Below are 17,819 nucleotides of genomic sequence, written 5' to 3'. Positions count from 1 at the left end.
GGGTAGTCTGCCTCCATGAAAAGAGGCACACTATTTTCTCTGTGCCTCTTTTCATGGAGACACAGCAGAAGAAAAACACCAGTAAATAAAATAGAACTGCAGTCTAGTAGGAAAAGAGGAAGGTTCCCTGAATTTATATTCACTTCTGGAAAATACAATCCTATTACTGTGAATTTGTCACATTTTATTTAAGGCAAGTGCAGCTACATGCTATTTAGTATGTCAGGAAAGAATCAGACTCTTGGTGTGCTCACTGTAGCATTTAGGTGTTTTTGAGATTGCTGTTGAAGTAAACAGATGCCAATAAAATCAAAGTCAAACTTGAGGATTTGTTCTTCCTTCTTTTGGATAAAACTTACAGGCTTGCTTGTCAAATACTTGCAGATAAGCTCTTTACTAATACTCCAGTAAGTATCCTCTGGAGGATGATGCCATGAAGGATTTAAGGTTCCCTAGGTCTAAACTCAGAATTCAGCAATAAAAATTAACAGGAAAGCTTAATTCCAAACAAATTTCCTCTTGACTGTTAGTAACAAGAAACTTTTAACAGAGAGGCTATGGGGATTTTCAAGGCTACAGGACTGACTGCTCAGCAAACCTGAACATCTGCTTTTAGTTTCTGCTTTGAAGTTTTCTCCTGAAATGGAAAATTCTTACAGTTCAACATAATACCCTCTGTGGTGTCAGAAAACCAATCTCCTTGTGTGTGCAAAATTTAGCAGAGTGGAAAATCAACTGACAGGAGTGACAAAAATAGGGGGATGAAAAGGTGTAAATTCCCTTGTGCCTGCAGATTCCAATTTGCTGCTGCACTATGAAAATCTCCATGCTTGTGGAGACAGAGACTCTAGACACTAAGCATTATTTTAGGACACAGCACTAATCTCCTTTCAACATTATATCTTTAGAGTAGCCAGACGTGTAGATTTTAGGCTTTTTATATCTAGCCATAAATTGCAGGAGGACTAATGCAATGCAATGATACACCACCTTAAACTCAGTCTGTTCCTTTGAATCCATGGCCTGTGGATTTGCCTGAATGAGCAGCTCACCTTCTCTGGTACTCTGGGGGCTACACCTAAGGCAGTGATTTTTCAGGACGCTTTGCCTCAAAATATGTAGATAAATGCTGACATGTTTATATTTATGTTGGTCACAAACATTTGTGCACTTATCTGTCTATGTGACTGCAGAGAATTTTGGAGAAAGTGCAAAAAATTTTTTTTTGTATTTTTGAGCATTCCATCTCAGTTCAGCTCTTCCTCACCTACCTTTGATCAAGAAGCATGCAATTTCTGTTTATTGCCCTAATATGAAAATATCTCAGTTTTCAAAGGTATTTTCTTTTTTTGAATTAGAGAGAATTAAGGCAAGAAGTAGAAAAAACAAAGGCAAACAGTGGCCGGGGGCTAAAAGTAAAACTTTTCTGTCATCAGAAAAACTCACAGAAATTTTACAAAATTATAAACCTGCAGAAATGGATTGGTGTAGGATGTCTAACGACCAAGTTGTGAAAGTTGTGTTGAAAAAAAAAGAATATATGCCAACACATTGTGCTGCATTGTGTAAAGGGAAGTACTCAGGGGATGATACAGGAGAGGGACAGACAAGGGTCTGTCTTCCTTCCACAGCCCTGTGACTGCAGCTGCTGCTGGCCCTGACCAGCCAGGGCATGCAGTGGGAGACAGCTTGCTCTGCACTCCAGCAGGCACCCACTGCTTCCACCCCAACACCTCACAGAGCATTTAAAAACCTGGTCAGAGACAAGCCTGGGAGACTGGCTTACAAACCCTTTCTTAGCTCCCTTTATAGCTTCTCTGTATAAGAGTTGAAGAGGTGTTGAGGGAGACAGACAACAATCTACCACGTGTAGGTGGAGTCTGTAGATGTGAGTAAAGATTAGATCAGTGTGACATACTTCCAGAAATCATTCTAAAAGCGATCAACTTCTTTTAGATATTCTTAAGAGAGTTGGAAAGCTTTCACAGATAGGTTAAAAGACAGATTATGGTCTATTATTTTCTTCTAAGCACCATGGAACATCATCTATCAATATGTTATGCTACCCTATATAATTTCTAAAATTTTTACTGTCTTATTTAGGGAAGGATACTTTGAGAAATCAGGGCAAGTTTGTTACACTGGACTGTGCTTAATACATGACTACACCAGCCAGCAAGGCATCTAGTAGGAAATGTGTGGTGACAAAAGCCCAAGTGTTACTCACTGAAGAGTGACAGCAGTATTTGACTCCATACTGAATTAAATTTTAAGAATATCACCAGCAAAATGACAATGATAGAAGCTTTGAACCTTTATTATGTCAAACCAACCTTTCTCAGGACTGGCAAGTTAAGAAGAAAGCAAAATTATATATAGGGTCTAAGGGTTACCCTATCAGCAAAAAATGAATGAGTAATACAAGAGGCAGAGAGAGAGCCAACATAAATTTTTATTGACACTTAGATACCCAGCAAAGCATAATGAAGAAAAGTAACCTCTGCCTCTAGCTGGGCAATAACAGGAGTGTCATTGTTGAGCTCATTAGAGTGATACCTGTACACTTAAAGATAGTAATCCTTTTTCCTGTTATTTTATAGGACCAAAAAAAGTTAATCAAAAATGGGTTATTTTTTTCCCCCAGGAATCTTAATTGCTTATAGAACCTTGTGAGACTCTATTCTTAAATAAAAGTTGAATACACATAAAAGCACGTGGCAGGGGAAATGTGGGTTTTCAATGCACAATGGGAAATCAGGAAACACATGAACCTGAGAACAGCAACAGATTGCAGCAAGATAGGGGCCAGATGTGGAAATGACTAGGACCCTTTTAGGGATTGTTCAAATCTATCCATCTCTATGGATTCTGAAACATGTCCTACAGACAGTTCAGAAATGGTCTCCAATGTTTCATAGATATAGGAGTGTTAAATGGCAAAAGGGTGCCTTAATAATCACAGATCATATCCATACCAGCAGCAGTGTTTGCAGCCTGACATTTCAGCAACTTTCTCCAAGTCACTGTATTGACACAGAAATTGAATGAAAGAATTTCCACCACCTTCTTTGCAAAGGTGAATTATATATTATATCACTTATTAGGTCATTTGATAGCATGAGATGTAGCCACAGGAATTTCATTATAAGCAATGTGCTTAACTGGTCTCCTTTCATAATCCAAAAATTAAGTTATATATTAAATAGTTTTCATTTTTTGAAAAAAGCAAATACTGCTCCATGGTAGCCAGGTTGGGTTTTTTTATACTAGAGACAATTGCTATTAAGAACTAATGCTTCCCTGTGAAAACAGGATTCCATCTCTGTGGGAATAATTATGCGGAGTACTGGAGGCTTATTTAAGGGGGTTTTTGCTTAGCTGCAGCACAAGCCCTGCTGGGAACTGGGCCACAGGAACTGTAGCCATTGTCACCAAAAGAAGTGTGAAGCCACAGCCTTCAGCTCCTAAATGCCCAAGATGGTGTCCTCATCCCATTAAACCCCATAGCAAATTTTCTTTTGGCTGCAGTAAAGGCAAAGCTTTTCCACAATTGCCACATGACATGGAGAACACTCAGTATTTACTGTTGGCTGGTACATACAATTGTTTGCGTCACTATTTTAAAAAAACATTTTTCCCAGTAGCAAGACACGTCCTGCCCCCATGAGTTACACTGGTCAGTTGTTCTTGAGGATTGCAGTAAAAGTCAGCTATTGAAACAGTCAGAGCTAAAAGAATCTTCTCCACTTCCCTCTTAAAGAGAAGGTATATGTGGGAGAATTACCACCAGAGAAACCAGTCTCTATTTAGCATCTCTCCATTTCAGGGTTCACCTACCACTGATTGTATTTTAATTTTCCTCTATTGTTGGTTACCACTTTCTAGCTGGACCCTCAACTTCTGACCTGCCTGTGGCTCTGATTGCTCTCTATGTTATTCTTCTATCCTGTCTTGTAATAAATCTCTTTTCCATTTAGTGTGTTCTATTCACTTTATGAATCATGGGTCCTTCCCATGCTAAACAACAAATGGATTTTAATAATTGGAAATATGACAGGAGGAAGTAGGCAGAGGGCAAACTATGTGAGAAAAACACCTGTGAGAAGATAGGAATCATCGGGATTCAGAACTGATTTTTTACAGGGCTAGACCTCAAAATAACTCTCTTCATAAGTGAAAAAAATTTTGCTATTTATTTTTAAGCAATCATTCTTGTTGAATTGTTTTTGCTTGATGATAAAGTATTTTATATGTAGAATATATATTCTACATGTAAAGTCAAAAAGAACATTTCCCTGGAATTTTTACCATCTCATTTTGAAAATGCAAATAAATGAAAAAAAAAAGACCAAAACCAACAGGTTATTTTTCTCAGACATGTATTTGTTTAACATTTCACCTGTGGTACATTTTGTTTTAACAAAACCATGCCAAGATGTGTCACGTCAGTTTGCTTTGGTATCTAGTCAAATGCATCCTTCCATTTCAGTGAGCTGCAGTGACATATCACAAGACATGTGGTCTAGCAAGAAACCTGGCTCATAAATTGAATTTGAGTAGAAGAATGCTCTAAACATCTCTGCTGTGGTAACCTATGTCCGTATCAAACCATTCAGTATCAGTCAGATTTTTGTGTATTTTTGCATATTTTTGCATGTCAAAAGTCAACATTTCTATACTGAAAGTTGAAACTTAACAAAATGGTGCTCTCCTGTGCAGGGCCAGGAGTTGGACGCATGGGTCCCTTGCAATTCAAAATATTCTGTGAAAATATTAATTTATCAATGTGTATTGTAAGTTTCAATTGCTAGCACAATGAGAGTAGGAACATGAACAAGAGAGGGACTCAGAGAACATCTGTGACCATGAAGTATAATCATAAGACATAGCTGATCAACCATTACTATATATTATGTAGACTTCATCTGCTACAGACAAAAACTTTTTTAATGTTTGAGCAGAGGTCAAGTGTCCTCTTGAGGAAAACACCTTTAATGATGTTGCAGGAGAAACATCTGCGAGGATTAATAAAGGTATAAATTAAAAGGTTCATTTTAAATATAAAGACAAGGACAGCCTTTCTTTCTTTCTTTTTGAAAGGTCATATTCAGTTAAAGTGGGAAATGACATCTTTATATGACGTCTTCCATATTCAATAGACAAAAAAGTGAAAACAATTTAACAGAGATGTCATAGCTTTTCTCTCTTTTCTCATTTTTTGTTAAGTTAGCCTTCTGAGAGAGACTGTGTATCCCTCCAAGGAGCTAACCTTGGGAATTCATTGAGAAATCACTGTATATTTTTTTAAACTACTTTCTCTGTTTCTTCAAGACAAACTAATTTCTCTGTTCTACTTGCAATTCCTAGAGATGAGACTTGAAGACTTACAGGCAAAATTAATTTGAACAAGGGATACTTGTATTGACTATGCTATGAGTCATGCAGTTAATATATTATTTTGAGGAGAGGTCTTGCTTTGTTGGTATTGCAGCACTGTTCAGCATGACTTTTCTCAGAACACGCCTTGTAATGATCAATTATTGGAGAAAAACAGCACAGCAGTATTGGTGCCATCCAGTGGTACTCACCAGCACAGTCAAATCCACTTCCTCGGTAGCCCTGCTTGCATTTGCACTGGAAGGATCCCTGGGTGTTGAGGCACTCTGCATGGAGGTTGCACCCGTGTGTATTTGTCACACATTCATTTACATCTGGGGGAAGATATAAATGCCTCAGTGAAAACTCATCCAAAACAAGGCTCCTGACAGCCTGTTTGTGCCACGCATCTCATCCAGGTTCTGTCAGCACTGATGTTAGACCAAGCCAGTGCAGAGACCATCAGAGGCAGAAGGATCCACACTAGGACAGAAAGCTTGGGGTCAGCTCCAAACACACAGATGCTGGCATAGGCATCCATGGAAAATGTTCATCCCAGTAAAGACAAGGTGAATGCAGTGATTTCCTGACTGAGGACAGGATTCAAACTGCAGGTTGCACACACTCTTCTATTACCAAAATGCACAAGAGAATGGGTGACAACAATTAAAAGAGAGCTCACCAAAACGTTCTCATTCTTTCATTCACTGTAGAGAGAATGAAATGGAAAGTAACCCTGAGCGTGCCAAGATGTCAAGATCTATAAGCTACCTCTCACATTCCAGCATATATATGATGCTGCATGAAAACAAGTTAAAATAAGGAAAATTCAGTAGAAAATACTACATTCAACTCACAGCAAAATGTATAGGCATCAAGAGTATTTGATTTTGCTCCGTTACAAAGATGTTTCTGATTTATCCCACATGAGGGAGTCATGTTGGTGCACAAATGTTTGTACCACTCACGTTTAATCCAGATTGCATCATTTTTAGCAGCTGACAGGTCCTCTCATAATGTAAATCAGCAAACAAACAAGTAGCAGGAAGACTGACTCAAAAGTCTGGTGTGTCTGAAAGTGAGATTTAAGTTTGCAAATAAAATCCTCCCTTCTGAGACTGTTCCAATTTTTCTCCTGTGCACACATAGTGTATGAGAAAAGAAAATATTTTTTCCACTTGAAGTCTCAGGGTTTGCAGACATGAAATACAAGCCTAAGTCTCCAGACTTGCCTTATGATCTTCCTCCCACTCCTCACTTCCAATATCAATTAAACATAAACAAATCCCATTAATTGTCTTTTTTATGCACGTGTATTAGTTCCAACACTTCCAGGCCCTTGTGTAGTCAGCAGCTTGAAAAATACTCCTGCAGAACCTGCTGCAGTAACTTATATTTTGCTGTTCTTCCAGCATTCAGTCAATGGATTGAAACGGGAGTTAAGCATGTTTTGACATTTGTTTTAACACCTGAGAATGTCAAGATAACTTTTTGCCTGTATTTATTTTTGTTAGGGAGAAACTTGTTCATGCAACAGAAACCTGAAAAGTAATTGAAACCTACTATTTTCATTCTTTTTTTTTTTCCTCAAGTTCTGTTCAAACCATCCAAATAACTGTTTTTACAGTCATGAAGGCACTTCACATTCCTCAATAATGACATGAAAAAAGGGAAAAAAGTATAGTAGGTCTGCTTATTCATCACAGTTTGAAACCAAGACAACAAAAAAATGATTCTTTAACTAAATCTTTAACAGAAGTAGCATTTTTTTAGTCAACAGTTGCCAACTTAGAGTAAGCTCTTGCACACCTTGACTTGGCACAATGAGGCAATTTAAATTGCAAGTGCCAGTGATTCAGTTTTTCATAAGGCTACAGAAAAAAAAAAAATAACAGAGAAAAATTCAAAGTCCCATCAAGAATATTCTTAGTGTGACATCTTCTACCCATTTCTAAGGCAGCATCCCCAGGACAGGACAGTGTGCGGGGGGCAACCACAGGGAAGATGTGCTCTGTGGGAATGAGAAGAATGAAGAAGGAACAAGCATGGGCTGGCTCCTACCTGCACAGCTGTAGCGGCCACCGGTGTATTTCAGCTCATATCCCTGCTGGCACTTGCAGTAGAAGCTCCCAAATGTGTTGACACATCTGCGGTTGTACGAGCAGACAGCCTTGCCCGTGGAGCATTCATCAATGTCTACAGCAGGAGAAGGGATGCTGGTCAGATCCATGAGAAGGTAAAATAGGAAAAAAACTCACTGGGATTTGCATGAGAATGGTTTGTTCTTGGCTGTCACAAATAAACTTAATCAATAAATCTTGTGATTTCATATTTGGTGGTGGCTTTCACACATGTCCTTATGAGTGAAGCAGTAAAATGTGAACTAACTTCATGGAAGAACATAGTACCAAGTATTATAACCAATGCTTTCTTCATCACAGGAAACTCACAGGTGATGTTGAAGCTTCTGGAGAAAAACTGAGAAGTTTGTATTGTGGGTCACTGCAATAAAAGAAAGCCCCATCCAAACAAAATGCCCAAATCCTATAATATGTGATGTCAGCAGGGCAGCTTCCTGCAGGTAATGCACAGTAATTAATGGCCTCATACCAATAGGGAGAAACCAAATCTGTTGATGACTCTAAATCATGTCAAAACATTGAATTATTTAATGGGGATGAGAGTTATCCAAAGAATTACATGGCCAATAGTTCAAGAAAAAAAATTTTTTTAAAAAATATTAAAATTTTTTTAATATTCTCAACATCACATTGAGAATAACAAGAAGCATTATTTAAGCCAGTGAGGAGGGTTAACTACTTCCTAACCTTTCCCCAGAATCTTATGGCTTCAGGGATCCTGCAGAAAAGAAGCTGAGTGAGCTCTCTAACCATACCAATGCATGTCCTTCCATTTGGTCCCAGCTGAAGGCCACCTGATGGACAGAGACACTGCACCTGGCCTTTGACTTCTTCACATCCATATTGGCAATTCACCATGTCACATGTCCTAGAACCTGAAAACAGTATTTAAAATAACAAAAAAAAGCAAAATTCTAGGCAGGAATCACACAATTTTAATTTAGATATGTATAAACACAGAAATTAATCAGAACAATAAAAATCCATTCATTATAAAGAAAGCTGTTTATAAATTAACATATAAAAAATTGAGGAGTCCATGAGATATTTTCTACAAACAAAACTCTGTCACCAATAAACTAGAAGGTTCTCCAGGTCTGAAAAATCAGGTTGGCTAAAAAAGGCAGAATGCTTTCCATTTCATGCTGGCTTAAAGACAAAAAAGATAGGTAGAAATACCTATTTTCATAAGCCTTAGATCATACAGCAAATGTTTGCAAGAACAGTTTTCACCAACCGTCAAAAGCATATTAACACAGATAAAATAAATCAGTGGTGGAGCACAGAAAGGTAAAGCAAAGAATAATGCACGAAATTCAGCACAGTCAAAAGTTATCTGTATTGGTGCTTTGCTTGAATCCATTCAGTTATCCTTATTCAACAGATGAACTGGCAGGAATGTACACTGAGATTGTACTAGCTGTTCTTCATCTGAAGCAACAGATCAAGAGACTGTTGCTTCAGATGAAGAAGACTTTTACTTCTATCAGGACCAAAACACCTCTGAAGACCAAACTACAAGTACGACCTAGTTTACTTCACCCAGGAGCTACCAAATAGGAAATCTCTTTCAGCTGTGACAGTACCAGGGAGCAGGGGCAAAGACCCTATCCTGAATAAGCTAAATCAGTTCATCCCAAGAAGAAAATCTGCTGGGGTTGGATGTGATTAGGTGATTTTTGTGTGCCTGTTCCATCAGCTCTGGTACTTACTTGCACATGTGCCATCTGGCATGAGCATGTACCCGTTGAGGCAATAGCACTTGTAGCTGCCGTGTGTGTTCATACATCTGTGCGCACAGGGACGTGGCTTCAGCCCACATTCATTCACATCTGCAGGAGTCATTGGAACTGAGTGAGTGCTGGTCTTTTATACATACATTCATGCATACAGGTGGATAATATTGCCTAATGTGTGGAGTTCCCCAGAGTGAATTGTCTGGATGGAAAATAAGCCAGCCCCTTGCGAGATGAGAGTTGAGCAGACCATCTGGCTGAAAGACTGCTAGTAAAACCAACATACACAGACCTCTACACTTGAAAATGTAATTCAAACTCTGGCCACATCTGGCACCTTGTTAGGCAGAAGTGGAGGGGTGGAGAGAACTGTAGCTGATCTTTTTTTTGGGAGTTTTTTAATGGATTTTTTCTGGTCCTAGCCCTCCAGTTGACCTCTGAATTAGAAAAGCAAAAACATGAGACTAAGAATAGCAAAACAGTTTGAGATAATGTGAAACAAAGATTTTTACTTTAATTTTTCTGAGCTACACACTGGCACCAAGGCTATCAGTAGCAGAAATGAAATACAATTTATGATAATAATTATGTGACTTTAAAAGGATCTCAAAAATATCAAAATCCTGAGAATCAAACATCCTAAATCCTTCTCAAAATCCAGGATTTAAAGGCTTTTTGGAAACTAAATCTATTTCAAATTCCCAACATCTATCCTTCACAGAGAGAAAATGAGAATTCTGAAACGTTTATTTGTGTGGTATAGGGTGAGCAGTGCTGACAATGATATTTTGCCTATGACAAGGGGACAACATCTGTGTTTTTTACTTCCATGACCTGACACCTCTACCTCTTGTAGTGATTAGTAAATAGATAGAACTCATTTACAGAATGCACCAGCATATGCAGCCCATTCAATATGTGTTTAACAGCACATATGACCAATAAAACAATTTCAGTAAAGATGCAGCTCTCCAGGCAAGCACTGAGGAACTCCACTTCCAATGGGAGAAGCATTTGTTCTTGTGTCACACCCTGCAGACCACAGGAACAAAATCTCCAGGCCATTTAAAGCATAAACTTTGTGGAGGTGCACAAGTGCTTGGTACAGCTCAGTCCAGGGAAGAGAGACGGTTGCATTCTATTATTCCCACAGGGTCTGTTTGAAAAATGACAGTCTGTCTGCTTGCAAATCACACTGGATTTTTGTGCTACTATGACTCCACTAAATAACTAAGACTCTCTTAACAAAGAAACTACAGAGCACACTAGAGAACAAAAGTTATTCCACTTAGACCATACATTTTCAAAAGTGCTTATCTGTACCTATCTCTCACAATGCACAGAGAGCATACACAGCTCTAAAAAAGAACCTATGGAGATAAGGCTAATTAGCTCAGACTTGGTGGCAGACTAACACAGGCCCCTTATCTCTGTTATTTTAGTTAGCTCTTGTTGAGCTTGCTCAGCAGGACATTCTGCTGTAAGGACAGACCAAGGCTACATCTGCCAGTGAATTAGAAGTGGGTATTAGCACTCCTGGCTGATGGAACATGACCACCTATACAGCTATACTGGTGAAACAAACAGCTCTTGGACACTTCTGGCCTGTGCCAGCCACCACTCCACTGAAAAAATCCTGCTCCTGCTTCAGGAGGTGGAAAAGCCCAGGAGCTAACAGGGAGTCTGTGCAGTGCTTCCTCCAAGCCTCAGCCTCAGAACGTGCTGAAGTGCACAGAACTGATCAGGTTGCCTGTGGAGAGCATGTCAAATGCACATGGAATTACTGCACAGAAAGCACCTAAAGGCTGAGGGCTTCTCTGTTGCCTTTTAGCAACATTTAAGATGCCAAATAATTTTTGAGGTTAAACTTCTGTGTTTAGAGGCTGAAGTTTTAAGTGGTACTTATATATCTGCTACACATAACCACAGCTGCTGTTTCCCTTTCCTCTCTAGTGGTGCTGAGGAGTTAACTTCTTTCCCTGTGAGGAACAACAAAAGATGGATTTTTCCAAAATACTTAATAGCATATCTTTAGGGCATATTGTTTGAAAGATACTGTGTAATAAATGGGCTGGTTTGACTATAAAAAAATGTGTGTTTAGCATGTCAATGGAATATTTTCAAGCAAAGTCTGAAGGAGCTCAGGAAGGTAGCAAGGACAGACCTAGTCATTTGTGTGGTCTTTATGTCATGCTTCCATCATAGCACCTACAGTTCACTCATTTGCCTCTCCATGCACAGTGACCTGCTCCTTTCATCTGATCCAAGACAGGGCTCTCATATTTTGGAACAGGAAAAAAAAAAAGCTGAATTCTTAGCAATGTGCTAACTCAAATATTTCCATGTCAAATTCCAAACTCATGGGGGGAAAATGGTGCATTTCAAGTTTCTGAAAATGCAATTTTAAGGACTCCCAATGATGGTTCTCAGAAATACCATCAGCATATAAAAACAGCCCAGGCAGATTGATAAACTAATATCTACTATTGGAATATGAATCAATCTACCATATAATAATGCAAGTCTTTCTGACTAGAAGATTAATTTACAAAGAAACATGGGCTGCTAGTTAAGAAAATAACATGGGTTCTGGAATTGGCTTCCATTTCTTCTGATATCTTCCTAAATAATCTCTCCATGCCTTAATCTTCTGACTATAAACATGAGTTTGCCCTTGTCATCAGCCCATAGGAGATAAACAACATAGGTCCAAACTTTTGTCTGCTAAAGGAGGCTTAGAGTTTGCCTGGGATGCTGGAGATGCAAAAGCCTGAAATTCTCAAGTTCTTCTACATAAACAAGAAAACATCCTGGTTTACTGCTTTGGAAGATTACAAAAACCATAGTACAAGATAAGGAAACAGAAAACCAACAGCTTCTCCTTTCTGGAGCATATGCACAAACCTTGATTACAGGTTTTCCCTGTAAATCCAGGGAAACATTTGCATTTGTTTGGTCCCATGCACTCGCCATACTTGCAACCATGTCCACAGGTAGCTGGTGGAGTCAGGCAGAGAAAAGAGAGCAAAAAATAAAAAGTTAGAAATATTCTATTTGAGAACTTTTGCCCTGCTTAGTTGCCTAAAAGGTGGCACTAACTCAGACTAGCGGCACTAACATTAATTACAAGAATTTGGTTTTTTCCAGGTTTGTAAAGACAAAAGGTCTCTCCCTCTTCTCTCCCTGTTTTTTGTTGTTTTTTTTGTGGGGGTTTTTTTGGTTTTTTTTTTTGGTTTTTTTTTTTTTGGTTTTTTTTTTTTTTTTTGGTTTGTTTTTTTTTTTTTTTCCTGCAATAGTTACAAGGCACATTTCGTTTTGTACTCCTGCCTTTTTCCTTTCTTTAGGAAGCCTCTGTGAGAAGCAGCTGGCCAGCAGCTTGAATTGCTATGCTTGGCATCTGGAGCAGGAAAGAGGCAGCAGCACTCTCCTAGAGCCAAAGGAGACACATAATCCTACAGCAGTTTACAGTCTTGGATCTCCTCAGTTACAGCTGAGGAACGTGTCTGTCCCGTGGGGAACACCCAGAGCACATCTGTCATCAGGCAACTGTCCTTAGCACACATCCCAGGGAGTATATTGGCATCATGTTTACAATAATTTGAGAGGGCTACATTTAACCTGGATGCATTAAAGAGCAACTCTAAGTCATCTGGATCATCAATCAGAAATTAAATGCTGACTTTTATAAGCCTTAAGGCTGCTGAAATCACTTTAATTGTCAGCATGGGGGTTATTCAGGAAGAGCAAACCAAACATGCATTTATGTCAGGACTGCCGCTGAGGAAACTGTGAAAGAGTGTGCACCAGGGTGTGAATCTCAATTCCTTATGTAGTTAAGCTGATCTGCAAACTATAGGAAAGTTTAGTTGCTATATAGTAAAATTAATATTAAAATTCATTTTTCTGAATTCAAGTATCTTCCCTCCATTAACAGATACGTTCAGATGTACTGACGGTACTGACTCTGCAGACTGAGGCATTTTTCTACATTTCTTCCAGCCCTGAATGCAATGTGACACACTGCAAGACCAGCTTGTTCCCCTGGGATCCAAAGCATCCCTGCTTGGGGCGTTCTCCCATGGGATGGAATGGACCCCTTTCTCTTCTGTAACTGAGGGGATGCCAGACTGCAAAAGACCAGCTTGCAGTGTTAGCACTGAAGCAGTGAAAACTGGCACATCTGGATTTACAATGCAGAATTACATTATGGATGGCTTAAAGTGATTTGCTAAAGGACAGTCTTAAAATTTTATGAAAACCTATTGCTTTAAAACAAGACAACCTACTTCACTGGCTGATCAAAAGTTACATTTGCCAGTTATCTCTTCAGGTATTAATTTGCATCAAAACTAAAGTGCAATTAAGCAATGCAAGAAATACTACAATATCCCTTTTTCTTTTGTTAAAATGGCATATCATATATACAGAGCAGAGAGATTTTAGCATCTTTCCCTTTTAGCATATGGATTTTCAGCAATGAATAATCTTAAGCCTCTATACAAATTCACTAGATATAAAAGGCCAAACTCTTTGGGACAACAAGCGCAACATCTGAAAAGACCTAAAACATATATTTTATGATTTTGTTGTGTTTTGCCCAAGCAAAATTGGATAGAGAGATTCTACACTGCACTCTCCTTGGGATATGTAGACCTTTCACAAATTAGAAGTGTCCTAAGAGTCATTGTCTCTTCATTAAGAAAACGATCCACAGACCAGAACACTGGCTGGCTACCCAAGCTCAAGTCAGGGGCACTTATTATTGAGGTTTTTTTTAGTATTTTTAGAAAAATGGTTCTCAGAGGCTGTGTAATCTGAAGATAAATGATACCAACTGATATGAAATAATTTTAGAGATCCTTATATAGCATTAGAAAACACTGCATTTATGGCACGTACTCAACAGCTGTAACAGTGCAGCCACTGACCAGGGCTGTGCAGGAGGTTAGAACAGATGGTGCCTTATGGATCTAAGAATTTTTGAACATGCAAGTTATGGTTTGATGTTATTTACCCAAAGCTCTGCTTTTTTTGAGGAGATGGTCTCTCAAGCATGTTTTATTTGGTCTCTCACAGATTTGGAGATTTCACTCCTCAGGAGTTTTCCTTCTGTAACTTCTGGCAGACATGTAAGAAACCTGCTTATTAGTACCAAGTAGGCAGCAGCAGAGAGGAAACAAGCAGAAAGGTAATGTTACCTTCACAGTGGCCCTTGTTGTTCTTTCTCCAGCCAGGACAGCAATCCCACCTGGAGCCGTAGCGACACACCCCAGGCCAGCCCACAGCCCTCAGCTGCCCACGAGCTCTTGAGCTGTGTGAGGAAGGACAAACACTAATTCCAGCAGGAAAATGCTCTAGTCCATTCCTCTGCACACCCCTTTGTACAATTCTCTTTTGCTTTATCCACTTGCAGCCATTTTCATTTCCCCAAACCTACAGCAGTGCTCCTTGACAGGAATGCAAGCTTTCATTTGATCAGAGAAGCTGTGATGATGGCAATGTTTCACCTGCAATAAATTAACTGTGCAAGGTAAACACTTTCTAATGAGAAACACTGAAGGGCAAAAAATACAGCCAGCTCCTTGCTAGAATGAGCCATCTTAATATCAGTGAAGTCAATAGGGCTGCCTCAGTTTGTGTCACATGAATAACTGGATCAAGTACATGATGCCATAACTGACAGCAATATTGCCTTGGATGATGAAAGACTGATTCCACAGAAAAGCATGTTGAGAACATCAGTCAGCCCCACAAAAGCTAGTGAATTACAGGATCGTAGCCACTGCATACATGCAAAGTGATTGCATAAGTACTGACAGTCCCAGGTTCTCTGGTTGTATGAGACTCCCTGACCAACAAATTAATTTTAATTTCACCTGCCAATAAGCCCAGGGGTTCAAAGTCATTGTACAGATCAACAGCTGCAAGAGTTGGAAAGCCTGCCATATTAATTGCCAAAATTACAAATCTGATGGAAATTCACAAATGTGTAAATCTTCTAGACTTCCTCTGTGCTTCTATGAGTGCTGTGGCTTTAGTTCTTTTCTCCTTCTGCTTGCTGTAAGCTGTCCACCTTAAGCCAGTCCCCTTTATGAAATTCTGTTCTTTATCCAAAATCCTCTCACCCCATTGCTTTATCCAAGTCATAATTTAAAATGCATTTTCTTCAGAGAGTCCAAAGTGTTGGTTCTGACCCAGAAAATTCCTGTTTGGTGAGAGCTTTGTAGTAAGTGGTCGGGGGTCCTGAGGGGGGACAATACACTGCAACAGAAATTTCACAGTGGGAAAAAATGGTGGAAAAATGCCATCAGGCAAGAACTTTTGCATGTTTTAATCTGAGGCATAAAAAAGGTAATATTTTTCATATTACAGGAGTACTTTGAATGTATCCTCCTGTGCTTATCTGTAATGGTTGCACTCACATCGAAACAGTTCCTGCAAACATCACTGAGGCAAACTAGTAGAACAAATATATGCATACACTCATACACTTCAAAGACACGAGGTGTTACTCCAGAGTTTTCTTTAGTAGCTGAACCATTGGAACTAGAAGGGAATTCAGAGGAAATGCATAAGCTCATGTATCTGAGATACTCTATACAAAGAAATGGTCTTCGTGTCACCCAACAAGTAAAAAAGCTTCAGTGCTGGAATAAATTGTTCTGAAGCCACCCAACCTTTGCCATCAATGCAGTTTACAGGAGTACATGTTCTTGTACATGAACATCTTCAGACAGGTGAAAAGGTGTGTTAAACAGCTCTAACTCCTCTGTGTGTGACAAATCAGCAGCCTGCCTCTGCATCCTATAGACAATAAAATAACCTTTTTCCATTTTGTTATCCACATGTTGCTGCCTTACATCACTTGCAAGTATAAAGTTAAAGAACATATGTTCTGCTTGCAGACTAGAAAGTGGCCTTGAATTCACCTGGATAGTAAATGTACATTCTGCTTGCATCTCAGAAAATCCCTCTGAATACATCTAGATAGTGCTATGACTCCCCTGGAAGGTTAAAATGCCTAAAGCCTGGAGGAAGAATGATCTCATTCCTTTCCAAAATGCGCTCATTTTCACAGGAAAAATGGATTCAGTAATGTTTTATTTAATAATTTATATTAAAAAAAGTCATTGTAAAGCTTACAGTATCTCTCAAGATTTCAGAACAAACTTTCCTTAAAGCTGGGAAATGTTCCATAAAGCTACAAATTAAATTAACATAGCTGAACTCTATAGATATTGCCCTGGACAAGGTCGAAAGACTCGTTGTGACTTCCACAAGAAGCATCAAGATAAAACTTACCTTAGGCAAAGATCAACTAGATCCCAAAATCTGGGAGGAAAACCAGTTTTGGCAGGTTAGTCCCTCTCTAAGGCAGGTTAGTTCTCTCTCACCCATGAAGAATCAACACTCATCAGCTTAGCTATTTCTATTAGGAGTTCAGCATTTAAAAAAAAATTAGAAAGAGGAGATTGTTTCAGGTAGGCAGACCCTTTCTGGGAGAATGGCAATTGAACCTTCCTGGATATTGGAGAAAAAGTAATGTAGACTGGAGGCACAGGGCACTTCTGATCCCTCCTTGTTGGATATTCCTGTAGGATTTCAGAGGAACTATCTAAAGTACCTGAGTGAGATGGCTGGACTTATCACAGTCTGCTCTGCATGCAAAATATTCCTGGCCTTGAAGAATCTGCAGCCAAAAAATGTGACCAAAAAAGAAAGGCAAGAGAATGCACACTGTGCAGTCAGATCACGGCGCAGCGGAAGAGTGCTGTCTGAAGAACTCTGAGAGGCAGCACTGGTGCTGAAGGTAACAAATAGCTACGGAGCAGTCCAGGGTGCCCAGGGAGGAAAGAAGTAATTGAATTTTTGTGGCTGTGGTATTGCTGACAGTGCTATGAGGCATTTAGCAAAGAGCAGTGAGGATAAATAGTAACCACAACAACCCAGGACTGCCTGAGTTGAGGAGACTGAAATAAAGAGCTGGCTGCATTGGCTGTCACAAGATTGCTGTGTGACAACATTAGCACAATTTTAAACTAAGTGGGACTAAGTTGCACTGCTGCTGTAACCTGTATTGCTGTTATGGTTTAGGAATGGTATTCCCCAAATCAGTCCCCCCACCAACACTCTCCACAACCACATGGCACCCTCTCTTGCTCCCCCAATTTCCCCTCATCCTTCCCCTAGCATCAGGATGGACATGAGAACTGGAGGCAAAATAGGCAAAGCTTGCAGATTGAGGTAAGAACAATTTACTGGAAATAGCAACCAGATAAGGAAATGAACAGTAATAGCAACAATACTAATGACAGAAGGAAGAAGAAAAGAAACAGTTCACATGAAAATACCCCTATGATAGACCGGATGGGCTCCCTCCACCACGTTTTGTTGACTGGAAGGAATCCCTTCTTCCTGGAGGTCACTTCTTTTCCCTCACCCTAGACAATGGTGTGAGGTGGTACAGAATAACAAATGTCCTTTCTCTAAGACATAAAAGTGTAAGAGCAGGTCTGGAGTTAATGAACTTCCAGTTCCCGAGGAGCTGACCACTCAACAGCCTCGC

General features: G+C 39.4%; 1 protein-coding gene across 2 annotated transcripts in view; it reads right to left on the bottom strand.

Moving 5' to 3' along the window:
* Positions 1 to 17,819, bottom strand: part of EGFL6 (EGF like domain multiple 6) — a 30,014-nt gene that overhangs the window by 11,441 nt on the left and 754 nt on the right. For both annotated transcript variants that reach the window (XM_059466210.1, XM_059466211.1), the window contains exons 2-7: positions 14,452 to 14,564; positions 12,158 to 12,250; positions 9,230 to 9,349; positions 8,273 to 8,392; positions 7,438 to 7,572; positions 5,589 to 5,711 (exon numbers count right to left, since the gene is read on the bottom strand). In XM_059466210.1, coding sequence (XP_059322193.1) covers positions 5,589 to 5,711; positions 7,438 to 7,572; positions 8,273 to 8,392; positions 9,230 to 9,349; positions 12,158 to 12,250; positions 14,452 to 14,564 — 704 coding nt within the window. The remainder of the gene's footprint in view (positions 1 to 5,588; positions 5,712 to 7,437; positions 7,573 to 8,272; positions 8,393 to 9,229; positions 9,350 to 12,157; positions 12,251 to 14,451; positions 14,565 to 17,819) is intronic.

This window comes from Ammospiza nelsoni, chromosome 2 (assembly GCF_027579445.1).
Source record: "Ammospiza nelsoni isolate bAmmNel1 chromosome 2, bAmmNel1.pri, whole genome shotgun sequence".
NCBI classification, from domain to species: domain Eukaryota; kingdom Metazoa; phylum Chordata; class Aves; order Passeriformes; family Passerellidae; genus Ammospiza; species Ammospiza nelsoni.
This window is presented reverse-complemented; position numbering and strand designations above follow the sequence as displayed.